The following is a 24,309-nucleotide window of genomic DNA, read 5'->3' as shown; positions in this document are numbered from 1 at the left end:
GTCCCCCCCGGCCATCTCCACCGTGTGGTCTAATAAACATCCTTCGTCTGCCTCTGTCTCTCTGTGTCGTGCGTTTGGGTCCCTCTAGCGCCGGTCGTAACAGTTCTGTTATCAATTATTCTTGTGTTTGATGGTGTTTAAAAATCGGAAAATTATCAATATTTTAGAACATCACCAATCACTTTGTTGTAACATTTTCTTTCACCGATGTACACTCCACCAATATTCAATTCAGGCAACTTAGAGACACATTTTAACATGTAAGACTAGTTTGTATCATGTGTTTGATACAAACTGGTCTTACATATTAAAATGTCTGAAGTGGAATGCCTGAAGTGGAATGGATTTGCGAATATGACAATTCTCTGAAGGAGCCCTTTAAATCAAACTTTTCAGGAAGGAATGGAACTTTATACATTGGCCTTGTTCATCCATCAAATCAACAACTAAGCTAGCATTTGCATACATAATATAAACAATTTTGGTGAAATTGGGCAACCTTGTCTGATCCTGTTTAGAACCTTGGTGTCATAACTTAAAACATCTTTATAGAACATTTTAACAGGCTTGCAAAACTCTTCTCCAAAACCAGGTTGTCTGAGTGTAAGCATAAAGTCATGCTCAATGGTGTTGAATGCTTTGAAAAAGGCTCTGTCTGATTTCCGGATGTTCTTAGTCGCTGTGTCGACAGATGGCAGAAATTCACGTCACATTAGTAGAGGAAGTTGGTCTTCTTCGTGTTCGTTTTTCCCCCTGTGAAGTCCCCATTAACTATTGAATCCCGCAGGGACTCTGGCACAATTACACCCAATTACCCATATACTTATTCATTCGTATTAGTATATGTACATTTATATATATTATATTTAATGATAGACCGAGATTGTTAGACCGTACATATGTACATGTTTTTATTCATTCACATACTGTATGTTCACTAATTTACTCTCTAGGTCTCTTTCAGTGCAGATATCTAGGGCCAGCAGTGTTTTATCTTATTTTATTTTTATACTCTGCATTTTTTGGGCTAAAATGCTCTGAAACACTACAACAGCAGTATCAACAGACAGGGTTGAGGTCTTGTTAGAACCGGGACGTTTCAGACATCTTGTCATTCAAGTTTGACCAATATCGATCTAAGTTTCAGGAGCAGGCTGCTTTGTGACATCATCCTCTGAAGTTATTTAATTCCAAGCTTCATCTCTTGGGAGTCATTCCCCTCCAGTGAGCTTGAGCCAAGTTTATCGCAACAAGTGAAAGCAACAAGTGAACTGATCACCGACTGCGATGAGAAGGCCTACCGCGAGGAGGTGGCTGACCTGTCACTCTGGTGCCAGGACAACAGCCTACACCTGAACGTCAGCAAAACCAAGGAGCTGATTGTGGACTTTAGGCGTGGATCACAATCGAGGACGCACGCGCCCTTGTGGATAAATGGGACTTCTGTCGATAGGGTGAGCAGCTTCAGATATCTGGGAGTCCACATCACAGAGGACTTAACATGGACTGTTCACACAGACACTCTGGTGAGAAAGGCGAGGCAGCGTCTCTACCACCTCAGGCAGCTGAGGAAATTCCGGGTCTCGGTGAGGATCCTCAAAATCTTCTACTCTGGGGCAGTGGAGAGCATCCTGACAGGCAACATCACTGCCTGGTTTGGGAACTGTACTGCCCAGGACAGGCGGGCCCTGCAGAGGGTGGTGCGTTCAGCTGAACGTACCACTGGAACTACCCTCCCCCCCTTGCAGGAGTTATACACCAGGAGGTGTAGTAGCAGAGCCCGTAGGATCATGAAGGATCCTCATCACCCCAACAACGGACTGTTTCAGCTGCTGCGGTCAGGCAAGCGCCTCCGCAGTCACGCAGCGAGAACAGAGAGACTGAGACGGAGTTTCTTCCCTCAAGCCATCAGAACTGTCAACGCTGACCTCACCAGGGGTCCTAACCGAGCCATGCACTAGGCTCCACTACCTACTGTACTGTATGTAGCATACTGTACCGCATACTGTATCACTGTTCAGGGTTGTTCGTGATGCCGTATTGCTGCGCCGTACTGTTGTATACTGTGCTGTATTATCCCAAACACTACCTCACACTATTCACATTCACATGCCACTTTAATTCACATGCCACTTTAAATGCACATATCTGTATATACATAGGCATATTCCTTCAACCTATTCCATTTTATTTCAATTTATTTTTTATTGTATTTTATTCTATATATTTTTTATCTTATTCTATAAGTATTCCACTTACTGTATTACGTTTTAGGAGTCAGTTAGTCGGTCTATTAGAAAGGAATTTTCTACTTTTTATTTTATTTTATTTTTGTACTTTTTCCTAGGACATATTGTGTGCTATCACCGGGTGCGTTTCATTACATTTCACTGCATATATGTATGGAAGTATGTATATGTATGTGACAAATAAAAATCTTGAATCTTGAATCTTGAATCTTGAAAGCAACAAGTGCATCGGCTTGTATTAGTAATTCTGCGTGTCGCCGGGGAAGGATGGGGAAAACTTGTGTCACCGTGTCATTACATCAGCCGACGCTGCATTCTTTTTTCTTTTTTTTTTTAACCTGTGCTGTCAGCATTTTGGGCATACAACACAGAGTATTTGTATGCCATTGCATCCAGGACAGAGTTAGTCTGCAAGTGGAGTTCAAGTTCTCAACCTGCAATGCAACTCTTTATTAATTCTTAAATCATCAAGAACTGATGCAATAACTCTGTCCTGTGGATGACCTGTAGAATGACAAGAGTACAGTTTTGGTTATGGAGAGCCACCCCCAACACCCCTCTTTGGAGAACTATTTATCATGTTTGGGTCTATAAACAACTGATCACTACTCCAAGAGGGGGAGAATCACCACGGTGAGACAAATAAACATAGAAACAAACAACATTTACACAAAAACATAAACATTGGATGACATCTATTGAAAAACAGTGAATAAGATCCAGGAAAACTGGAAGTACAACTGGTCACGTGGCCTCTTCTTGTCACAATTATGGAAGTATATGAGGGGGGAAAAGAGAGGAATGCAACCAGGAGGGTGCTGGGGTGCACTGGTGGTGTGTGTGTGTGTGTATGTGTGTAAGATGTCCACCGGTGAGTGTATATGACTTATCCCCATATGTACTGGTGTAGAACATTACATTACATTTAGTCATTTAGCAGACGCTTTTATCCAAAGCGACTTACAATTGTTCAAACACCGACGGACGCAGCCATCAGGAGCAATTAGGGGTTAATTGTCTCGCTCAAGGACACTACAGCATGCTAGCAGGAGGAGCCTGGGATCGAACCAGCAACCTTTAGATCACTACACCACCAGCTCTACCGCCTGAGCTACCATCCCCATAGAAGGTCGGTATTATGTTGCGGCGCCTCCAAGCAGCGGAAGGGGGCCCTGAAGCGTCCCCAAACTCTGCAGTCCTGTAGATACCCTACGGCTGCAGAAAAGCCCCGAGTACCCTGCCTTGCGGCCACAGAAGACCCCAGGGCCACCAGAGAAGCCAGAGGGCCGTGCAGCAACCCCCATGCCAAGCGCTGAGGAGCATGACCCAGTCCCATGGAGCACAAGGCGACCCCGCACTCCAGGGGCGCACACATACAACCAACCCCCAGGTGCAGGCACAAGACACAGCCGGTGGCACAGAACCCGGGCCACGGGCGCAAGGCACGGACCGCAGGCTTGGATCCCGGCCCCATGGCGACAGACTGACACCCTACCCGAGCCACCCGCCCCACTGGCGAGCCGGCAGAACCCCCATGCCCACCCACGGCCCGCACAAGTGGGAGGCCCGCCCCACCGCAGCTGACCAGACGTCCGGCGTGAGTGACAAGTGCCCATACACGTAGCAGCTTGTGCTCAGCACTGGGCACCTCGATGTTACCCCCCCGCCGATGCTGGCAGGCCGCCAGGTATACAGGCCTTCTGCTACCCCCAGCACCTGGGGCGCCTGCCGCAGAGAAGCCACGCCGCAGAAGCAAAAGGCCAAAAGCCGCCCCCAACACCCCAACCCACACCCATAACAGCAAGCAGTCCCCCTAGGGGCCCCAGAAGGCACCTGGGGGTACTCTCCGTAGCCACGCCAGGTCGCAGCACATCCCAAGCCACCAGGCGCAAGCCGTCAGAACTCCAGCCAGGCCAGGAGGGGGGGCCCACCCAACCACCCCCCGGTCAACCACGCCCCCATACCAACCCGCCAGCGACCGGCCACCCCGGAAAAACCCAGAGCTCAATGTGTGCTGTTGGTAATTGTAGTTAAAATTAGGGGGTTGGGGGTGTGAGTCCTTCAGGCAAGTCAAACCCGAATCACTCTTACCCCTCCTGCCCCGCAGACCCTGGTCCAGTGGAGTGTTGTTTGGAGTAGGATTGGTGTGCGAGTGTATGTGTTCTAAGCTAATGTGAGTGGGATTAAAATTTTGGGACGGACAAGAAACACGCTTGGGCAGGAGCGTGACAGGCAAAATGGCAACTGCCCACTGCATCCCCACCCACATAGCCTGCACCCCGCCCATCCTGCAAGCCCTCGGTCTATTGTGTGGTGTATGTGCTGAGTATGAGTTTTGGCACTGGCAGAGACAGGCGAGTCGCTACCGGATTGATCCAGGGGCGCAGCAGGCCAGGGAGAAACCACGCAGACCCCCTCCCCCCGGACCCAACCGTGCCCCACCAGCCCACCTCCCGTACCTGGTGGCAGCGAACCTACAGCGATCACACCCCAGCGACGAGCAGGGCAGGTACCCTGGCAGCCCAGTGAGACGACAGGAGACCGCCCCCCACGAAGGAGGCCATATGGTGAGCCCCGCACCTAGCAGAGCCAGCCAGGTTCAGAACCAGGTTGACAGGACCAGACGGAACGCCTAACCAGCCCCGGCACGACGGGTCACCCCTCCCCACGGGGGGCGGGCAACCCCAGGCGCTGCATTCAATGGAAACTCTGAAAATTTTAACTAATTTTGTAGTAATGCCGATGTAAAGATGAGTGATAGCACAAGCTGATGCTATGTTCCATGGGAACTCAAAAAATTATAACTGGTGTCGATACAAAGTCAGTGTCTTTTACAGGAAGACACTGAAAACCGTAATTTGTATTTAACATGACAAAGCTGGACTCTGTGTATTGCTGCCTGCAGCTATATTTTTATTATGTTGGCTGGGCTCTGGACTCTTACTCTTACCTGTACCTCTACTGAGTTTAATTTCCATTGCTGTTGCTGCAATGACACCTGAATTTCTCACAGGGAATTAAGAAAGGTTCATCTTATCTTAAGTTAGCACAAGGATTTCAAAAATATATACAAAGTTTATTCATTAGAAATGTATTTTAAATGTCAATTGACTACCAAAAAATGGGCCACTATAAATACTTTATCATTATAAAACTGGATTATTTTTCTTTGGACCTGGTCGAACCTTCCAGGACCCTGCCCTTTCAAGCTGAGGTCACCAGACGTAACAATGTTTATTGCTGTGACGCCCACAACACAAAGCTTTTGTGTTCAAAACCGACCATCTGCATTTTTGTTTTAAGCCTACAATGTTAAACTGTCAGGAGGACACTCTCTCCCATCCTGGAAGAACCTGATAAGGTGATTTGCACAAGATAGGAAACCTCTTAGTGATCCGCAAGGGGTCGGTCGGCTGTAAACCTCTCCGACCCCTTTTCTGTTTCATATGAGGTTAACATCAGGACATTGTAAAGGAGAACACTTTGAATCTTGGTATGGACATCCCATACACAACATTTCCCCAAGAGAGGTGATGTTAAATTAAGGCAAAGGACATTTACCACTTCTCTTTGTGTAGACTTCGCTCCTTTATTTTGCTCAAAAACATACATCTCCATCTCCCTCTCTCTCTCTCTCTCTCTCTCTCTCTCTCTCTCTCTCTAGATAACAGGACTCGGACACAAACTTAAAGCGCATACCTTTAGAACGTTCCCACAGCGCATTGCATGTTTTAGAACACATTCATTTGAGTTATTAATTATATCACCCGTAATATAGTAATCAATGTTACCGTATAGTAATCGATGTAACCGAACTGTAATACAAAATTATTTTTATTCAAACTGATGAAAACGTAAGCTCTCCACGGCACCAGACAGAGTTGTTATAGAAAATGTGTTAAATAAATCTTTGCCATGGATCTTAACTGCCATCAAGTGGTGAGGACAAGAGGCTCCCTACACTAAAAGTAGTCATCCTACGTAATGTGTTAAAACTAACACAGTACACATTTCAAATTAAGTGTTGTGTTTTTGATATATTTTCTTAATTATACAAATAATAAGTGTTACATAAAGTATTTAGGAATCGATTTTTATTCTCATTTATCACAAATACCATGTTAAAACGTGTAAGAATGTACCACTAACCCACCCCATAAGATAATTAGATAATTGTATAAAATAACGATAAACCCCATTGTAAACCAGACTAGAGAGGATGCAACATCACTGGGCTGGCTCTGAGCAACACGCCCCTTTTCCACAACAATAAGAAGTACTGACACCTCTTAGAAGTTGGCCTGCCACCTTGTATCAACTTTTAAACTTCTTTTGCGTTGTTCTTTTAGTTTGCTCATCCTTCCGTGGGATCGGACCAGACAGCCTAGTCTAAGTTCCCCACGTGCATCAATGAGCCCATGAGAACCCATGACCCTGTTGCCGGTTCACCAGTTGTCCTTCCTTGAACCACTTTTGGTTGGTACTAACCACTGCATACCAGGAACACCCACAAGACCTGTCATTTTGGAGATTCTCTGACTCAGTCGTCTAGCCATCACAAATTGGCCCTTGTTAAAGTTGCTCGGATCCTTACGCTTGCCCATTTTCCTTGCCTCCAACGCATAAGCTTCAAGAACTGACTCTTCACTTGCTGCCTAATATATCCCACCTCTTGACAGGTGTCATTGTAACAAGATGATCAATGTTATTCACTTCACCTGTCAGTGATTTTAATGTTGTAGCTGATTGTTGTGCATTTAATTTATTATTCTCATATTTTTTATAACATTTTTGTAATTTTTATTACTCGGGAGGTGGGAATCAATCCGGCAAAAGAGTGGGCAAGCTAGTGAATCTTCGCCTCACAAACTGAAATTAATAACTGAGGACTGAATTAAAGTCAGAGGCAAATACATTTGCCATAATTCACATGGAATGCGATTGATTTATACTTTGCATTCCACCAAAATAAGTTTTGTGATTCACACTTTGCATTAGTTTGCCAAAAAGAATATTTTTTGAAAGAATCAGGTTGAAAGATTTTCTGGGATCCACAGTTTGTGTTTTTTTTCCGAAATAAATTATTTTGACAGAATTAAATTAATCTTCTGAGAATTCCAGTTGCAACTCAACAGAGCCGACCGATTCTTTGGACTCTGTTTTTACTTAAGAGTAACTATCAGGTTTTATTTGAATGAATTTACAATCTTGGACTTTTTTCCTTCTTTTCCTTTTTTTAAGTGCAGAAAGGGCAAAAATATAGTACAAATGTAGGTGTTTTAAGTTTGCGGGTAAAACTGTCTTTTTTACATCAGCCGGTAATGTCACAGGAGGGAGTTGTCGTATCTTTGTCACAGCATTGGAGCAGGGTGGTAGTCAATTGGCAGTCAGTCAGTTAGTTTCACTTGCCAAGTTGCCATTCACTGTAGTGGTAACTACTCCTGTCTCCCCCCTGTTATGTCACGTTCAAGTTCTCATTGATCGATGGCCGTGGCGTAAACAGACAAACTACTTGGTCCAAATTTATTTCGGTAAAGATTTAATTTAAAAGTATCTAAAAAAATTTGGAAGTTGGTCGTGAGGTGAATAGGTCTTGCGAGATACTTTTGGAGATGACAACCTCTTGAAACAATTTGGTTGCCTCCTCACACTCTTTATTCTTGGGTCTTGCAGGAATCTGTAGGGACGATACACAAAAAATATAGACAAACAGATTACATATTTATAAAAAAAATATAACAGGGTAAAATTTGTCCTTTCCTTGGCCACCAGAATCCGATGACTGCCAAAATATCATTGTTGACATTTATGCATCCGTACATGGAAAAGTTGGAGATATTTGGGTTGTTTCATTCCATTTTCTCTTTCACAGGTCTACACAAAACCTTTTGGTCTCATTGCATCCAGTGCTGGATCCAAACTTAGTGACTTACCCCTCTCTGTAGTTTGCTTAAAATGAGAATAAAGATTATTGTTAATTCTTGTCAGACTCATAACATAAGAAAGCGATAAGATAATTTATCAGTAAGATAATTTATCACCAGGAGGACAATCCAGGTCAAAATTCAGGTAATGTTGAGGAATAAAATAATGAACAAAAAGAGAAATTACATAAGGAAGGTAGGTATTGGATCCAACATTGGATGCAATGAGAAGAAAACTTTTTGTATAGACCTGGTAAATAGGAATAAGTAATGAAAATATCCGAACATAGTTTTCCATGGGCTGCATAAACTTAAAATGTGATATTTTGGCAACTAGATTGGATTCTGGTGGCCATATTGGATCAAGCATTGAATGAGAGATAGAAACTGTTATGTATAAAGGTATACAATTTAAAAACTCCCAATACCATCAAATGTTGCATGTACGGATGCAGAAACCTCAATTGAGTGATATTTTGGCAACATGATTGGATTTTGGATTCTGGCTGCCATATCAAATTCATTAGTGAATGTAATGAGACAATGGATGAGAAATTCAATGTATGTTCGGCCATAGTGGATCAGCATTGAATGCAATCAGATAGATATTAATAAATATGGGGAAAATATCACAAAAAAGCTCACTATATTATCATTTATTTACATTTCTGGGTACATAATGCTCAAATTAGTGATATTTTGGAAGCTGTTTTGGATTTGAGGCAAAATCTGAGATGGCCCCTCGCTTAATAGCAGGAGGAGGGTCTAAGTATGCAGAATCCACTGAGAAAACCTTGACCAATCCAAGTGTTTTTTATGGGTTAGGGTTATTCCGTCTGTTAGTGTCAAAACCAAGTGTCAAATGAATCCTGTACCTGGTTGCACACAGCCTTTCCATATCGCACAAATGTGGCGAAGTGTTCACAGTTGAATGTGAAAAGACGATATGGGAACTCTTTTTCAAGGAGTGCATCGCGTCGTTTCTTCATCTCCTCTGGTGAGGACAGTTGGAAGGCGTGACGGTTATTGCTGATCAAGACATGGACCCCCTGGGGGACATTCACTTCGCTGAGCAGCATCCTACGGATCCTGGTTTCCCCAAGAAGAAGGTCCCCGCACACAGGGAACGCCGCTTGCAGGTAATTGCGAATGTAGCCCCTCAGACACCCCTCGTCTAATAGGGGGGTAGACAGAAAATCTTCTTTAAAGTATAGGTTCGCTATTTTTTCACCCAGATCATTAAAATGTTGGCTCATGTCATTTATAACTGTTCATAGCACAGCCTTGCTTAATGCTTTACTGCTGAGAAACTTACTACTCTGTTGTAGTTTCTTCCTGTGTTTAAATGCAGTCCAAAGCAGCAAACATTTAATCCCTCAAGACCTCTAATCTCCAGGAATTCACATAATAGTCACATGTCTTAGAGTATTTTTTGAACATCTTTTGAATGACAGTAATCAACACATTTTATTTAGAATTGCTTTTTGCAATCGCAACAGTACATGCATTTGGTTGCCAATAGAAAGCTGCGCAACTTCCTGTTTCTAGTCGCTTATGACTAGCATAGGGAAATATAGAGAAGAAATAGACATAGTGAAAGGAGCTGATTTGCGAAAAACCTGATAAAATGCAGGTTTTGCAAACATTTTCTCTCTATATACTATATAAAGCTGAATGAATATATTGTGAGCTTCCAAGATATTTAACATGGTCTCTTTAAAGGCATTTGCTGCATTGGACTGCTTCCAAAGCACAATGAGAGGCTGTGGTTTCTCAGTAGTAAATCAAGGTGCTCCTTGAACAGATATAGCCAATATTTTATTAAGGCCTGGGTTGAAAAGTTGCAAATCTATTGTTTAAGGGTGAGTTTAGTGGCTAAAACAGATTTTACTTCACACAAAAACATGAAATATGACGCATGCCATTTGGGTTTTATATGTGTATGACTGCTGTATATTTCTATGTATGTGACGCTGTATTTGTGCTATATGTATATATGACTCCAAAATAATTTGCAAGCTGCAAAAAATGTTCTTATTCACAACTGTGTCTCTTTGTTCTACATAATATATGAAACCTTTTTTAATCCTTTTTTAAACCTTTTTTAAAATGGCTATTATTTGGAGGAAATACAAAGCTAACAAAGACATTAGAATAAATATGCATTATTCTCTGCTACATTTACGCCTCACCTGCTACAGCAAAATGAATTACAAACCCATCTTCATCATACACTCCCCAGTGTGAGTATCCTATAGGGTAGGCAAATTCTATAAGATCCCCAAACTTGGCGGTGGACACAATCTCTTCAATCTGTTAATTACAAAGGCATGCAATGTTGTAAACAGTAAGAAAGTAGCTGGGTGTGGGAAAAATCTCCACCCTGTGAAACTTCACCTATCGAGTTTTCAAGCAGGTCTGGCTGCATTCTACACAAAGTCGTTGCACAGACACAGAACAGTGAATGTGTGGATTTGATATGCGCTTCCTCGAACTCCAATTTAACAATATAAAATGTAATGTAATGCAATACACAGCCCTCTTCAGTCTTTAAGCAATTTCCTCAAGGGAGCTTATGTAATATGGTCACACAGACTAACAAGATCAGTGGGGTCTCTGGGAACCAACATTTGATTCAAGATTCAAGAGGTTTATTTGTCACATACATATACATACTTTCATACATATATGCAGTGAAACGTCAAGTTAATAGGTTAATGTACAATATAACCTTACAAAGCCCATAATTCCTTATAAATTCTCATTATCTTGGGGTTAAAAAATATTTCAAAATTTTAGCTATTCTCAATGAGAAGTCGGATTTAGTATAATATATTTTTTTGTTATTAATTAATGAATCGAATTATGCAAATGTCAAAACAAACAAAAAAAAACATAAGAACAAAAATCAATGAATCAATTTTGTTCTTACCTGTTCCTGGTACTCCATTTTACATTACTATCGATGTATCATCTGTGCTCTGTCTCACGCCTTTTTGTTCATGTGGTAACCCAACCTTAAAGGCGTGTTTAGCATGGCCAACTAGGTTGGACCAGTGGTGTGGGCAAACTTCCTTTAGATAAAAAGAAGAGCTTCGACTGAATATCCCTCTTAAATGTAATCCATTTGTCTTCAGTGATTTTAGAATTAAATCACAATTAAGGTTTTTATAGACAAAAAGATAATCGGATTAATATATCCATCAACAACTTTTATGAATATAGGCCACTGACTAACTGACTAGTCTCACAGGACCGCACATACCAAAATGACCTCTGGTCAGGAAAAATTCAAGGAAACTTAAAGGATGGGTTCACTATTTTTCAAGGCAAGGCCTTATTAAATTGTTGGTTATAATTTTTTTTTTTTTTTGTTTGTTGTTGTTTTTTTCCACATGGTTATAATTGTTCATAGCACAAGCTCGCTCAGCGTTTTACTATTGAGAAAGTTGTAACGCTCTGCTTCAGCTTCTCACTGTGCCTAAATGCAGTCCAATGGGGCAAATGTTTAAGCCTAAAATAAAAACATTTTAGAGGTCCTTTTCGAAAATGGGAAACTGTAACATGCTTTATATAACAATAATATCACATTCTATTTAGAACTATGGTGCAATGTCCTGTTTTACGTCTCTTTCATAAGCTAAGATGTAGCCAAAAGAGCTGATTTGTGAAGTGCAATAGAATCAATAAAACCCTGAGGCTTAAACATTTGAGAATAGTAAAATGTTCAGCGAGGTTGTACTATAAACAGTTACAAAAGATGGGAACCAACTTTTTGATGAGGCCTGGGTTGAAAAATTGTGAACCTTTCCTTTAATAGGTGGGTGAAAATATTGGGGGTGGGGGCATCTTGCCTTAATAAAGGACTTAAAAACAATTAAAACGAACACAAAAACAATTAAAAAGTAAAGTCAGTTTTTATAATTTTGTTCAATTGTTATGAAGGCATCTTATTGTTTTCCACCACAAGTTCCTTGGTTATTTGTTTCTGAACCACATCTGGAAGTCCAATGTGGAGTAATAAAACATTTTAGAGTATTTATTAAAAAGAATAGTTAAACACAGGATCAGTTTAACTTATTTATTGTTATTAAAAGATGTGTGAATACATCCGAATTTGCATGTGTTTGTCTCTCATTCATTACAACATAAAAGAAAGTGTAAAAAGCTAAACTAGACCGATTCTTATCAATCCTACCTAAAATTACACAAAACTATGTCTTAAAAAAACCTTTACATGCATTAAAAGCTGCGATTAGCAGTAGGTATAACTCTAAGTGATTAAATGATTATGATGAATTCTTCTAGTAGCCTTGTTTGTTGTTAGCTGCCACAGCTTGCTTTGGTACAGTTTAACAAATCTTGATTCTTGAATTTATTCCTGTTTCTTTTTTGTTTTAAGAGTGGGTTAGTGCTCCCCATTTATACATCTGCTCCTGCTCTGCTTGTAGCCTGCCCCGCCTCACAAACATTTGTAGGTGACTATTTCTTGTAGTTGCCAAACTGTATGGCCATTCTATCGCTGACGCATCGGAAAGTGGCCGGCTGTACCTCCCAGTAAGGGACAGGGTTGTCAAAGAGACTGATGCCATTGTAGAACGTCTTCTTGACGCTGAAGGCCTTCGGGCAGAAATCATAGACACCCACATGGCTGATATTGTTGGAGTGCAGGTATACCACCTTGGGGAGATAACCGGATCAGAATAAGTGACATAACCCAAACAAACAACCAAATAATAAACAATAATAATAACAATAATAACCTTTATTTGTATAGCACTTTTCATACATGCAACTTAAAGTGCTTTACATCATTAGAAGGAAATCGATAGTCACAATAAAAGCAAAGCAAACAAGCAAGCAAAATGCGTTTAGTCAAAATAGGTAAATTTGATAGTAATATCAGATTTGAATCATCAATTTGAACTTCAATTTGAATCCTAATCATTCCTCAGCGAATGACTCATAAATATTATCAACTCACACAGAGATGTTTCTATCCTCACCAACTCACTCGGTGAAAGGTGGGATTCACACAGAACCCTCTTATAATTCACATAGAATTATTTTTCTATTCCTATCTCACACAGAACATGGCCGGATTCACACATAACCGGGTTCTGTATAATTCTCGTTCTTCTTTCAGTTGGGCAGTTGGGCTTTCAGTTGGGTGTCCACCCAATTCGGAACAGCATGTACCACCCCCAGACTGACAGCCTGGTGGAGTGGTTCAATAAGACGCTGAAGAACATGGTTCGTATATTTGGCACGACGATAGCCATAATTGGGATAAATGGTTGGGCTCTCTGCTCTGTATCTCTGGCCACCGCTGTGATCGAGGGGGATGAGTTGGGGTCAAATTTCCAAAAAGGACCAATCCCACCCCTGCCCTTTCCTGTAACCATCTTTTGCCCGGCCAGACGCAGACATGGTCATGTCACAACAGCAATTTTCTGATGTCTCTTCTCCCCCCTGCAAGGCCGCACGTCCCTCATTCACCACCACGTGGAGACGACCTCAGGGGTGAAAGTACGCACTACTGTAAGTACGTGAACGTATAGAGCAGTCTACAAGTGACTGGTGCAGTCATGCTGGTGGGTAGACCCGATGGGTTGGTCCTTTTCTCTCTAGACTACCGAAATTTGATGCGTATCCAATACCCCGGTTGACTAACTCTTTGACTGGTTAGGCACGGCTCGATTTTTTTTCGACACTGGATTTAACCAAGGGCTACTGGCTGATTCTCTTGACGCCAGAGTCCAAGGAAAAATCGTCTTTCTCCACTTCGCAGGGGTTGTACCAATTTATAATGCTTCTGTTCCGGTTGTTTGGGCCCCCAGCCACATTTCAGAGACTCATGGACCAGGTCCTCCGTCCGCATGCGGCATAAAACGTTACTATACACAGTAACACCTGGGAGCGGCACATGCAGCATGTGGGCGCAGCACTTGAGTCCCAGAGGCGGATGGGGCTCACCACCAACCTTAACAAGTGTGCGAATGAGTGGAGGGTGGGTGGAGGACTGGTCTGACCCCAGATAGATAAAACTGCTGCGGTCGCGAACAGTCGAGGGGGCATGGTTAAGCTATGGTCTGCAGGTGGCGGTGCAGGCTGCACCAGGTCTGCCTAATCAGCCTCATTAACACTGATTCATCGACCTGGCTGGGACTTTTCTTATTCACCCTTTCTTTTTCCTTGCACCAAAAACCTGGTAACACCTGCTAACATCTGACATTTTTCATCAGTGGGAAAGGAAAAACCCGGGTCAAATGACCCTGTAATAGACAACTGGGTTGACCCGCTAATTTTAGCCCAAATTTTGTGAGTGTGGGGATCGCATCGTTGGGAGCACAGGGGAGAATCCCCATGCCCCCCGCTGAGCTCCAAGTCACTACAGCCCCGTCCCAAGCTGGTCCCGATCCCTGCCAGCGAAGGACCAGTGCGCATGGGTGCGCACTGGCAGCATACTCCATGCTTCTTCTACTGTAGTGTTGCGTCATTCATGAATGATCAGATTCTTTTGACCACCTCAAAATACTTTTTGACAAGTTTTATAGTTTTATGTCATTGTTTGTTTAAGTTGTTGTCTCCTCTATTGTATGTTTCCCAATCACACTGGAACCATGACACGAGCCTTTTCCGACGTGTTCATGACGGTGAACGTGACGCACCAGAAAAAAACGGCATTTTTCCTGGCAATGGGAAAGGTGTCAATTGCCTATTTTTAGCGCTAATGTTTTAAGCTATAATTTTAAATTTTCAACCCTAATTTTGGTGTGAAAACTTTATTATTTGTTGTTTTGTCTTGCAGTAAGGATCACATGGAGCCTTTTGTTTATTAGTTTGAATAAAATAAAAAACCCTGCTATGTCGGCACCTCACTGCCCAAAAGTCTCTGTCTCTCTCCCTGAACCTGTATCTGTAGGTAGAGTCTTTCACAGTCCTCTTTGGCCTTCCTCTCTTTCTCTTGCCTGGCAGCTTGATCTTCATCATCCTTCTCATGATATACCCAGCATCTTTCCTCTGTACATGTCCAAACCATCTCAATCTCGCCTCTTTCCCTTTGTCTCCGAAACATCTAACCTGAGCTGTTCCTAGAATATACTCATTCCTTACCCTGCCTATCCTCGTCACTCCCAACGGATGCATATTATGCTTCCTCTAAATCCCCAATGACAATGCAACTCCTTCTGACCTTCTCTATACTTCTCCATAAACATTGTCAAAACAAATACTGCATTTCTAGCACTCTTTCCTGGCATTAAACCATACTGATGCACACTAAACATCACTTCTCCTCCTCAGTTCCACTACTCTTTCCCATAACTTCATGCAGTGCCTGATCAACTTTACACCTCTGTAGTTACTACAGCTCTGCACATCAGCCTTATTCTTGACAATCGGTACCAGTACACTTCTTCTCCATGGTTTTAGGAGTTTATACAGGGGTTTAATGCGTAAACAGGCAGAGAATCAGGAAAAATACCGAAATTAAATACCGAAGGAGTGACGAGGAAGGTGGAGACAGGTGGTAAGATTACCAACTAGGGACAGGTGTGTTGTGAGAGGGACGTGACGTGACACCAGACACAGACAGAGGGAGCCAGAGAGGGACAGAGGGACCTAGAGGCAGGCAGTGGGAGATAGAGAGGGCTAGAGGGAGACAGAGACAGATAGACCCAGAGCAGACAGAGGGAGCCGGATAGGGACAGAGGGAGCCAGAGACAGACAGACTGGGAATCAAGGCAGGGGAGGATCATGACACTAGTTAAAAACTCCACTGCGGTCTCTCCTAAACATCTACATGCCTCCACAAGTATGTCATCTGGAGCAACTGCCTTTCCACTCTTCATAGCTGCCTCACTTCATCCTTGCTAATCCACCTCACTTCCTGATTCACTATCCCCACATCATTCACCATTCTCACTCTCTCTCATTTTCTTTATTCATCCGCCTCTCAAAGTACTCGTTTCCCCTTCTCAACACTCTACTCGCTTGTCAGCACATTTCCATCTCTATCCTTCATCACCATAACCTGCTGTACATCCTTCCCAACTCGGTCTCTATTTCTAGCCAACCGATATAACTTTCCATATGCTTTTTCCTTAGCCTTCACCAGCCCTCTCTTCGCCTTCCTCCCCATTTCTTTGTATTCCTGTCCACTTTCTTCATCTCTCTGACTATTCCACTTCTTCTTCACCAACCTCTTCCTCCGTATACTTTCCTCTACTTCCATATTCCATCCCCGAGTCTCCTTGTCTTCCTTCCCCTGTTCAAATGACACACCAAGTACCTTCCTAGGCGTCCCCCTCACCACTTCTGCAGTAGTTGCCCACCCATCCGGCAACTCTTCTCTACCACCCAGTGCTCTTAACTCCTCCCTGAACTCCAAACAACAGTCTTCATTCTTCAACTTCCACCATTTGATCTTTGGCTCTGCCTTCACTCTCTTCTGGTTCTCTATAATTCATAGAATTCTGATCCACATAGAAATTTTTTCATTTCCTAACTCACAGGAGGGATTCACACAGAACCCTCTTATAGTTCACACCAAATATTTTTTTATTCCTAACTCACACAGAAAAAGGCGGGATTTACACAGAACTGTTTAATACTTCACACAGATTTATCTTTCTATTCCTAACTCACACAGAGTAAATAATATTTGTTGGGTGTACTGATATGTTTGTTTGGTGCTGTCCAATGTCAATGTACTTTTATACAACATCTAGCTCTGGTAGAGAAATTTGACGCTCTATGAGTGCTAACATACAGTAACAGCACTCTAATGTTTTACTATCGCTCTGCTTTACTACTCTGCTATTCCTCTGCAGCGCTTGTGTTCATCCAGAAGGAACTATCTTTGTGGGTGGAGCTGAATAAACACCAAAAACTATAAACTGCTGTCTCAAATAACCATTTCTTGATAATCTTATCTCATGAACTGTTGTGAAGGTAAACCTTAGCCGAACACACCTTCTAGTGCGATATTGCTTAATTATACTACAGAAATCAATTTATCCTTGTTCAACATAAGCCCAAAGATATTGTTAAAAAAATCACCCCACTGTTGGATATACTGTGTATTTAGATAGCATTTGCAATTCTTTCTAATGTCAATGTTAACTTCCTAACTTTAATGTTACCTGGAGGTACTTCATCTCAGGGAGACCAGCGGGAACACTGGAGAGCAGGTTGTTGTTCAGATGAAGCTCTCGTAGGTTTTGCACGTAAAACAGGCTGCCGTACTCAATATGGCGAATGCTGTTGTGGCCGAGGCCCAGCCTGTTGATGGAGGAGCACAAATGGACAACTACAGTACGTACATAACATAAAGGTTTAGACATGTGCATGCCAAAAACAGCTCTACACCAACACACCCATACATCCAAAAATAGGCACACACTTACGTATATACACACGTAACAAAGCAACTTTGGGGTAATGCAACGTGATGAATACGCAATCGTTTTGTGAAGTTGCAAGCTTAAATCCAACAAGTGGTATTTACTTGTTTTTTTATGGCAGAGCTACTCTTACCTGTACAGTTCTCCGTACTGTCTAAGGTCTTCCAGCTCAATGGCTTGAATTTGGTTTTGATCCAGATGTAGTTCCCGGAGACTATCTGGAAGATCTGATAAGTGAGGGGGACAGGGGACAGATGCATTTTAAATGCCTTAACAATTAATAATACCCAAATAATAAATAATACCTAAATAAGCTAATACATTAATTTAATCATCTTTAACCTAATACCTATATGTGATAGTGGGGAGTGGTTTTGGTGCCATCTGCAGAGTCCATTTGACCTTAGAATATCAGTAAATAACTTGTTTTTTTTCAGGAACATTTACCTTTTGGAATGCCTGTGAGTTTAGCCTCAGAAATGCGCAGAAAGTTCAGTTTGAGGCCATCAAACGCGCCTGGCTCCAAGCCGCTGTTTCTGATAGGGTTACGTCCCATTTCTATTGTAAAAAGGTAAAGCAGGACATGAAATAGGTGGAATGAATTAAAAGGTGCGTGTAATTTTAGAAATACACAGTTGTTATAGTGTGTCGGGTGGGGGTGGGATGTTTCCGTTACGCATGGTTTGTTATTGGCCAGCACGGTTCGTTCTTCTCCGCTACCTCAATGCCCATTCACACTTAAAAACGCGCCTGATAAAAATGAGGCAATAAAGGTGCAAAGGGGCAGGGTGCTCGGGGACCCTCCGCCCCCCCTCCCCACTACACGTGTCTAGTTCTCCCAATGCATGAAACGAGGATTATAAAAAAAGAAACCACATCCAGGGGCACAATTATTGGAATCCAATGACTGGCCCCACCAGTCACACACCAGTAACTTCAATGCAATGGTCATGATGGAAAGTTTCCCAGACACAGCTGGCACTCTGATCAAAGGTGTGCCGGCGCGCCGATGGGATGGGCCCCTCGCGGCCACTGGGGGACCTTTGGGGCCACTGGGCCCCGGTGCAGCTGCACTGGTTTTACCAGCGGTAGTTAAGCCACTTATTTATTTATTTATTTTTATATTATATTTATATCGGCCCCAAAGTGCGTTGGCCCATTGGGAAATGCTCAGTATACCAGATTACCAGTCCACCCCTGCTCCCAAAAGTTTTACATCAAGTTAAACTATGATGAACTTTGAGATGTGAATTTGTGCAATCGACAAATAGGAAAGCAGCGTTGATTCATGCTGAGCTTTGTGGAGAAAAAAACTAAAAACAATAAACAAAACCTGCACTATTGTTTCACTAATAAACCAGGAAGAACATTTTACCGATACAGTTCATTCTTTCAAGACCATAGAAAGCCCTAGATGGTACTGTTCTAATGTGGTTGTCATGGATACGGAGCTCCTCCAGCATCGGCGGAAGGTTTCTGGGGATGGACATCAGCCTGTTGTGGGACAGATAGAGCTTCTGCATGCGTCTTAGGGGGAAGAAGGCTCGTGGGTGCACCTTGGAGATATGGTTGTTCACCAGCACCAGAGCCTGCCAGTGAGATGGAGAGCAGTTGCAGGTTGGGCAGTTGCAGGTTGGGCGGAGCACTCTGACATTATACTGAAGTACATGTAAGATAACTTTCAAAGGATATATACTCAAGTATAAGTCACAGTGGTTATCCAAAACATAACTTAAGTCTGATTCACACCAAATCCGTATACTAAGCTGACAGATGGATCCTCTCCCATAGTGCCCATCGTATGAACTGTACAGTATCTGAGTTTCGCATCACAAAATATGTCACAGAAAATGGGAGAGCTTGTTTTTTCCAGTGCAATAGCGATTAGTGTGATGATCAGCATACATACAACATACAACAGATGTATTGATAGTGAATATGGTGACATCCAAGATTAATGTTAATAATGTTATTATTTTATATACCTGACTTATTTACTTAGTTTTAAGTGAGTTCCAATAAAAGGACGTGACTGACATTACTTCCGGTAGCACTGTCGGACCGAAACTTGCCACAAGAATTGAACATTTTGAACGCATTCCGGAGCATCGATCAGACGCATCCCAGCGCGTCACCGCATTTCACATTCGGAATCCATCTCCATCGGAATGAATGGACTTCCGATTTGTTGTTGTCGTTTGTCGGATTTGGTGTGAAGCAAGCTTTAAGCAGAAGGGCAAAAACATAGCACAAGCACTTTCAAGTTCTAGTTACTTGACGCCTATGGTATTTCAATATCTGAATAAAAAAACATGTAAAATTTGATTTTAAAATAGAGTGCCGATGCTCAAATCAATGCAATAACAATCATGTTCGAAACACAATGGAAACTTTGTCCAAAAGGATTCATTCATTGGGCTCGGCATCGTTCTGCTTACATAGAGGTTATTCAGGCCCTTAAAGTCATTCTCTCTGATCTCCGTGATCTGGTTGCCCTGCAGGTCCAGCAGTCTGGTGTCGGGGGGGATATCGTAAGGCACATGATGCAAACCTTTCATGTAGGAAACACAGATGGACAGATGCCACATGGTGAATAAAAGCCATAAAAAAAATAGAAAAAAGAACAGAAAAGTCCTAAGGGATTTTTTTGTTAATTGTCTTCATGCAAGTGCTTTACCTTGCACAGCAAAACGTCTATTTGCATCTCAAAACTTTGAGAGCCTGCTGGCTACTTTTGTAACCGGACTATAATTTGGTAAACACAAGGTAATGCTGTGTGGCCAGGTTTTGAGTGCGTGTGCTCCATTTTGTTGTCATGTGTTAGTATATAATTTGTTGCAAAAAAAAGACTGCCGGAGCTCCACGTTGCACTATAACAACAAGGAAAGAGTACACACTGTCGTTGTGTGCAGGGACACGGTCAGATGGGTGGACAGATTATCCTCTAATCTCAAAATCAGACAGTTGTCTACAAAAACCTTGTATTCTTAGAAAAAAGAAAGACTTTGTGAAATTGTCATTGTCCTTCTTTCAGATTGAGAGCATGGATATTCTGCTCTTCTCTTTTTAAAGAGTTCGAGAGAATTCCCTAGAATGTGTGGTGCATGGGTTACGAGGGGGGCGCGAATACATACACAAAAACTTTCATTGGACTCAAACTGAGATATTGACCTTTAAATCCCGACCGGAGGACACCTTTGAAGCCCTATATCTAAGTATAGCAATTAAAAGAGCTACCAAAATAAGGTCAACTGTGTTGGACAGCTCTGGACATTTAGGGGGGTGTTAGTGTCAATAGGGGATACCACTTAAAATGGCCTAACATATAATTGAGGGATATGCTAATTACATATGTAAATTATGACAACGCGGGTATATTCCCATGCATGCATCAAGATGCATAAAAAAATGGTGCAGAATTGTAGTTTTTGCTCAGATTAGTTTTAGTGTACGTATCTGCGCCCCCTGCCTTTCTCATGACCCCCCACTTTGAAAGTCAAATAAAATAATAGTATCCCTGTAAAATAATAGTATCCCTGTCTCACTTATATATAAGGTGATATTTGTCCAGATGAATCGAGACCACTATCTCAACTCACCCAAGTCAGAGCACTGGACAATCATGAGGTTGCACTGGCATCCAAAAGGACAGGTGGGATGTTCTGGGGGGGGGTTAAACTCCCGGTCGGCAGAACCGTCCTCTTCGTCGTTCACCATCATCAACATCATCAGGCTTTTAACATCAACAGTCTTTCCCAGATCGGTGAGGTCCCATTGTTGGAAGGGCAGGGGCTCGGCTGGGGCCGGCAAACACATCAGTAAAAAGATGCTCAAGGTGGGACACAGCATGGCTGAGGCTCTGGTGTGGCTCCGACTCCTTTTCAGAATCAAAATCAGAATCTTTAGTGCATTAGATGCACAATGAAGAAAAGCCCCCCCCCCCAAAAAAAAATGTTTACAAGTAAAATATACAGTAAAATCGAACAACAATGTATTTTTACATTTTTTAAACAATGAAGTGTTTTTGAGAAGTGTAACATACAGTGTCATGACCTTGATGATCTTGCAATAATATAGATATAATTTTACTTCACGAGACAAATAGAGAAAAATCTATTTGTAGCCACTGGCAAACCTCCTCCTTCATTTGATTGATACATGCATCCCAGACTGATGAAGAGTTATTGACACACTTGTGAAATGATATATCTTCATGGCGTCTCCTCGTTTCGCTTTAAAGCCTGTCTTCTGTCGCCTTCCCTGCAATTACTTGGTTATGGCTGCATGACGAGGAAATGATGGAGCGGGGAGAAGATGCGGTCTTCTGACTCCAACACAGTGACATTCACCCTTCTAACTTTTAATGCTTTAAGACCCAAACTGCACCGTAAAAAAAAATTACACTGCCTTTAAGTTATTTCCTCTAAGTTTTTTATTCGAAAACCTTAGTCTAGTTGTACATGCATCTTTTGGTTGTATACACTACATGATCTGGGTTTTACAAACTCAATATTTTTTTTATTTCTGGCTACAAAATGCTGTGTCTTAAGTTGGCAGGGCTGGCAGGGTTTTGTGATTTTGTAACAAAAAAAGATTTGGAAAGAAAATAGTATCATATTCACACCACCTTATGAAACCTTAGAAAATAACCCTGGTGTTTCATTATGCAGACATTATCCCTCACTGGTTTGAGGAAGAAAATTGAAGAATAAAAGACAGCAGAAGAATTTGAAGCTTTTTACAGAGATGCTGTGGTTGTGGCATGGCAGTTAAAATAACCTACATACAGAAGTTTTAGAAATGTTATATCTTAAGTTCAAACAAATATTCCAAGGCAGAAAAGTAAGTGAAAGTGCCTTGTTATTTTGTCAATTTGCCGTACTTGAAATGTGGCATGAAGTGCAGCTTTGCTGTTTGTCCAGTAATGTTTCAGTCAAAATATGAGATGTGAAGATTGGTCTTTGGATGTTCCCTTGTGGTAAGACTATGCCACGTTTGCACTAAAAAAAATAATGTCATTGGACCAGCGCGACAAATTGTTTCAATTTTCAATCAACTTTATATTTTTTATATTGTAATGTACACCTTAACTTTGCATTTTTACATTGAGTAAAGCTGAAAGATAAAGGTGTGACGCATTTAAAATGTTCTTTTTAAGTTTGCAAGCGATGACAATTTTTTTGAGTGTGGTGAATGTCTCTCTTTTTCTATCTGGGAAGGCTGTGCTGCCACACACCCTTTACCACATTGACCGGCTTGACTCTCACACAAGAGTTTTATATAGACTCAACTTTGTGACTCTGTTTTCCAAAAAGAAAGAGAAAAAAAGGCAGTGCTGGGTCAAAGTCTATATCCATTACAGCTACACATGGAGGATTGCTGAGGCCAGTGGCAGTCCTGGCTCATTTGGTGCCTGAGGCCAGATCCTGAAGAAGCCCCCCCACCCCGTCAAGTAACACACACACACACACACACACACACACACACACACACACACACACACACACACACACACACACACACACACACACACACACACACACACACACACATACAAATGACACTTGCTAACCAAAGCACAAAATTTAGTTCACAGAGGAGTGAGGGACATAGAATTCCACCAATCTGTTGCTATTTCCTCTAAAAAGCAAGATGAAAAGAATTGCACTTGAACTCAGCCATACAATAAACAATAACAACAATGACAAAACAATAACACTAGTAGAAAAATGGTTAAAAGTTGTTAGGGGACATCTTACACTGATGTCAATTACTATTACTATTCATTATTGCAATATCTTTCCTCATTTATTTGCACCTTTGTATATCTTTCTTTATTGCTTCACATTGATTTGAGAGATTAGAGCATCAAGTGGATTCCGCTATTTGGGACTCGACGAGAATGGTTAAAGTTTTGGTTGATAAAAAATATACCGTTTTGGAATCTCGTGAATTTTGTAGCCATCAATGTTTGCAGGCAGTATGAATAATAATATGAATAATAATATTATTAATAATAACAAGCATAATAGATTTTACTCATAAATAACATGCAGCTCAAAGTTCTTTACATGAATGTAAGGTAATTAAATAATAATAATAATAATAATAATAATAATAATAATAATAATAATAATAATAATAATAATAAAAATCATCATCATCATTATCGTCGTCATTAAAAAGGCTAAATATATTTAATGAAAATAAATTGATATTATACTCAATTTAAGTTTTGGGGTTTTCACATCAAAATTCAGCTCAAACCGAATTTCACTATCTTTGTAGCCATCACTGTTCACTTCATTAAAACCCAAAGGCCCAGTTAACGCATCATACAAAATAACGCTACTCTAGCACGCACACTACACAAAATAATATACATTTTAGTTTAACAACATCATCACAACCATCCATCGGTCTCAAAATATAATGACATGCAGTAAAGGGGCATTTAAGATGACATGGTGTCCATGAAATACAGTCATCTTAAAATGGTATGCTTGGAAATATACATACCTCTATGAAATGGTGTCAAGTTGTAAAAAAATGTTTTTTAAAAGGTCCAGTAGTTCTCACAAAGTATTTATATTCCGCCGGATGAATACACAGGTGGGACAGGACATTTGTTTGTTTTTTTATCGTCTCATCCTGTTGCTACAAGTACAGCTGCAAATCATCTGCTGCACAGACTGAATTGGGTCACCCAGTGGTTCAGATGTGGAGACA

General features: G+C 41.6%; 2 protein-coding genes across 2 annotated transcripts; both read right to left on the bottom strand.

Moving 5' to 3' along the window:
• Nucleotides 1-7,499: 7,499 nt before the first annotated feature.
• Nucleotides 7,500-11,123, bottom strand: LOC307241322 (phospholipase A and acyltransferase 2-like; the record flags this gene model as incomplete). The annotated part of the gene is made up of 4 exons (XM_080015359.1): nt 7,500-7,926; nt 9,049-9,347; nt 10,366-10,486; nt 11,106-11,123. 4 exons carry the CDS (start codon nt 11,121-11,123, stop codon nt 7,804-7,806), a joined length of 561 nt encoding a protein of 186 aa, XP_079871485.1. The 3' UTR covers nt 7,500-7,803.
• A 1,117-nt stretch (nt 11,124-12,240) lies between these two features.
• Nucleotides 12,241-24,269, bottom strand: bgna (biglycan a). Its single transcript, XM_080015071.1, has 8 exons — nt 24,100-24,269; nt 21,180-21,457; nt 20,019-20,131; nt 18,956-19,169; nt 18,028-18,138; nt 17,714-17,807; nt 17,320-17,458; nt 12,241-12,853 (listed from the first exon to the last, which is right to left on the bottom strand). Exons 2-8 carry the CDS (start codon nt 21,427-21,429, stop codon nt 12,656-12,658), a joined length of 1,119 nt encoding a protein of 372 aa, XP_079871197.1. The 5' UTR covers nt 21,430-21,457; nt 24,100-24,269; the 3' UTR covers nt 12,241-12,655.
• Nucleotides 24,270-24,309: the final 40 nt, after the last annotated feature.

Source organism: Zeus faber, assembly GCF_960531495.2.
Source record: "Zeus faber genome assembly, chromosome: 15".
Lineage (NCBI taxonomy): Eukaryota > Metazoa > Chordata > Actinopteri > Zeiformes > Zeidae > Zeus > Zeus faber.
Note: the sequence above shows the minus strand (reverse complement) of the source record. Positions and strands in the feature narration are given on the sequence as shown.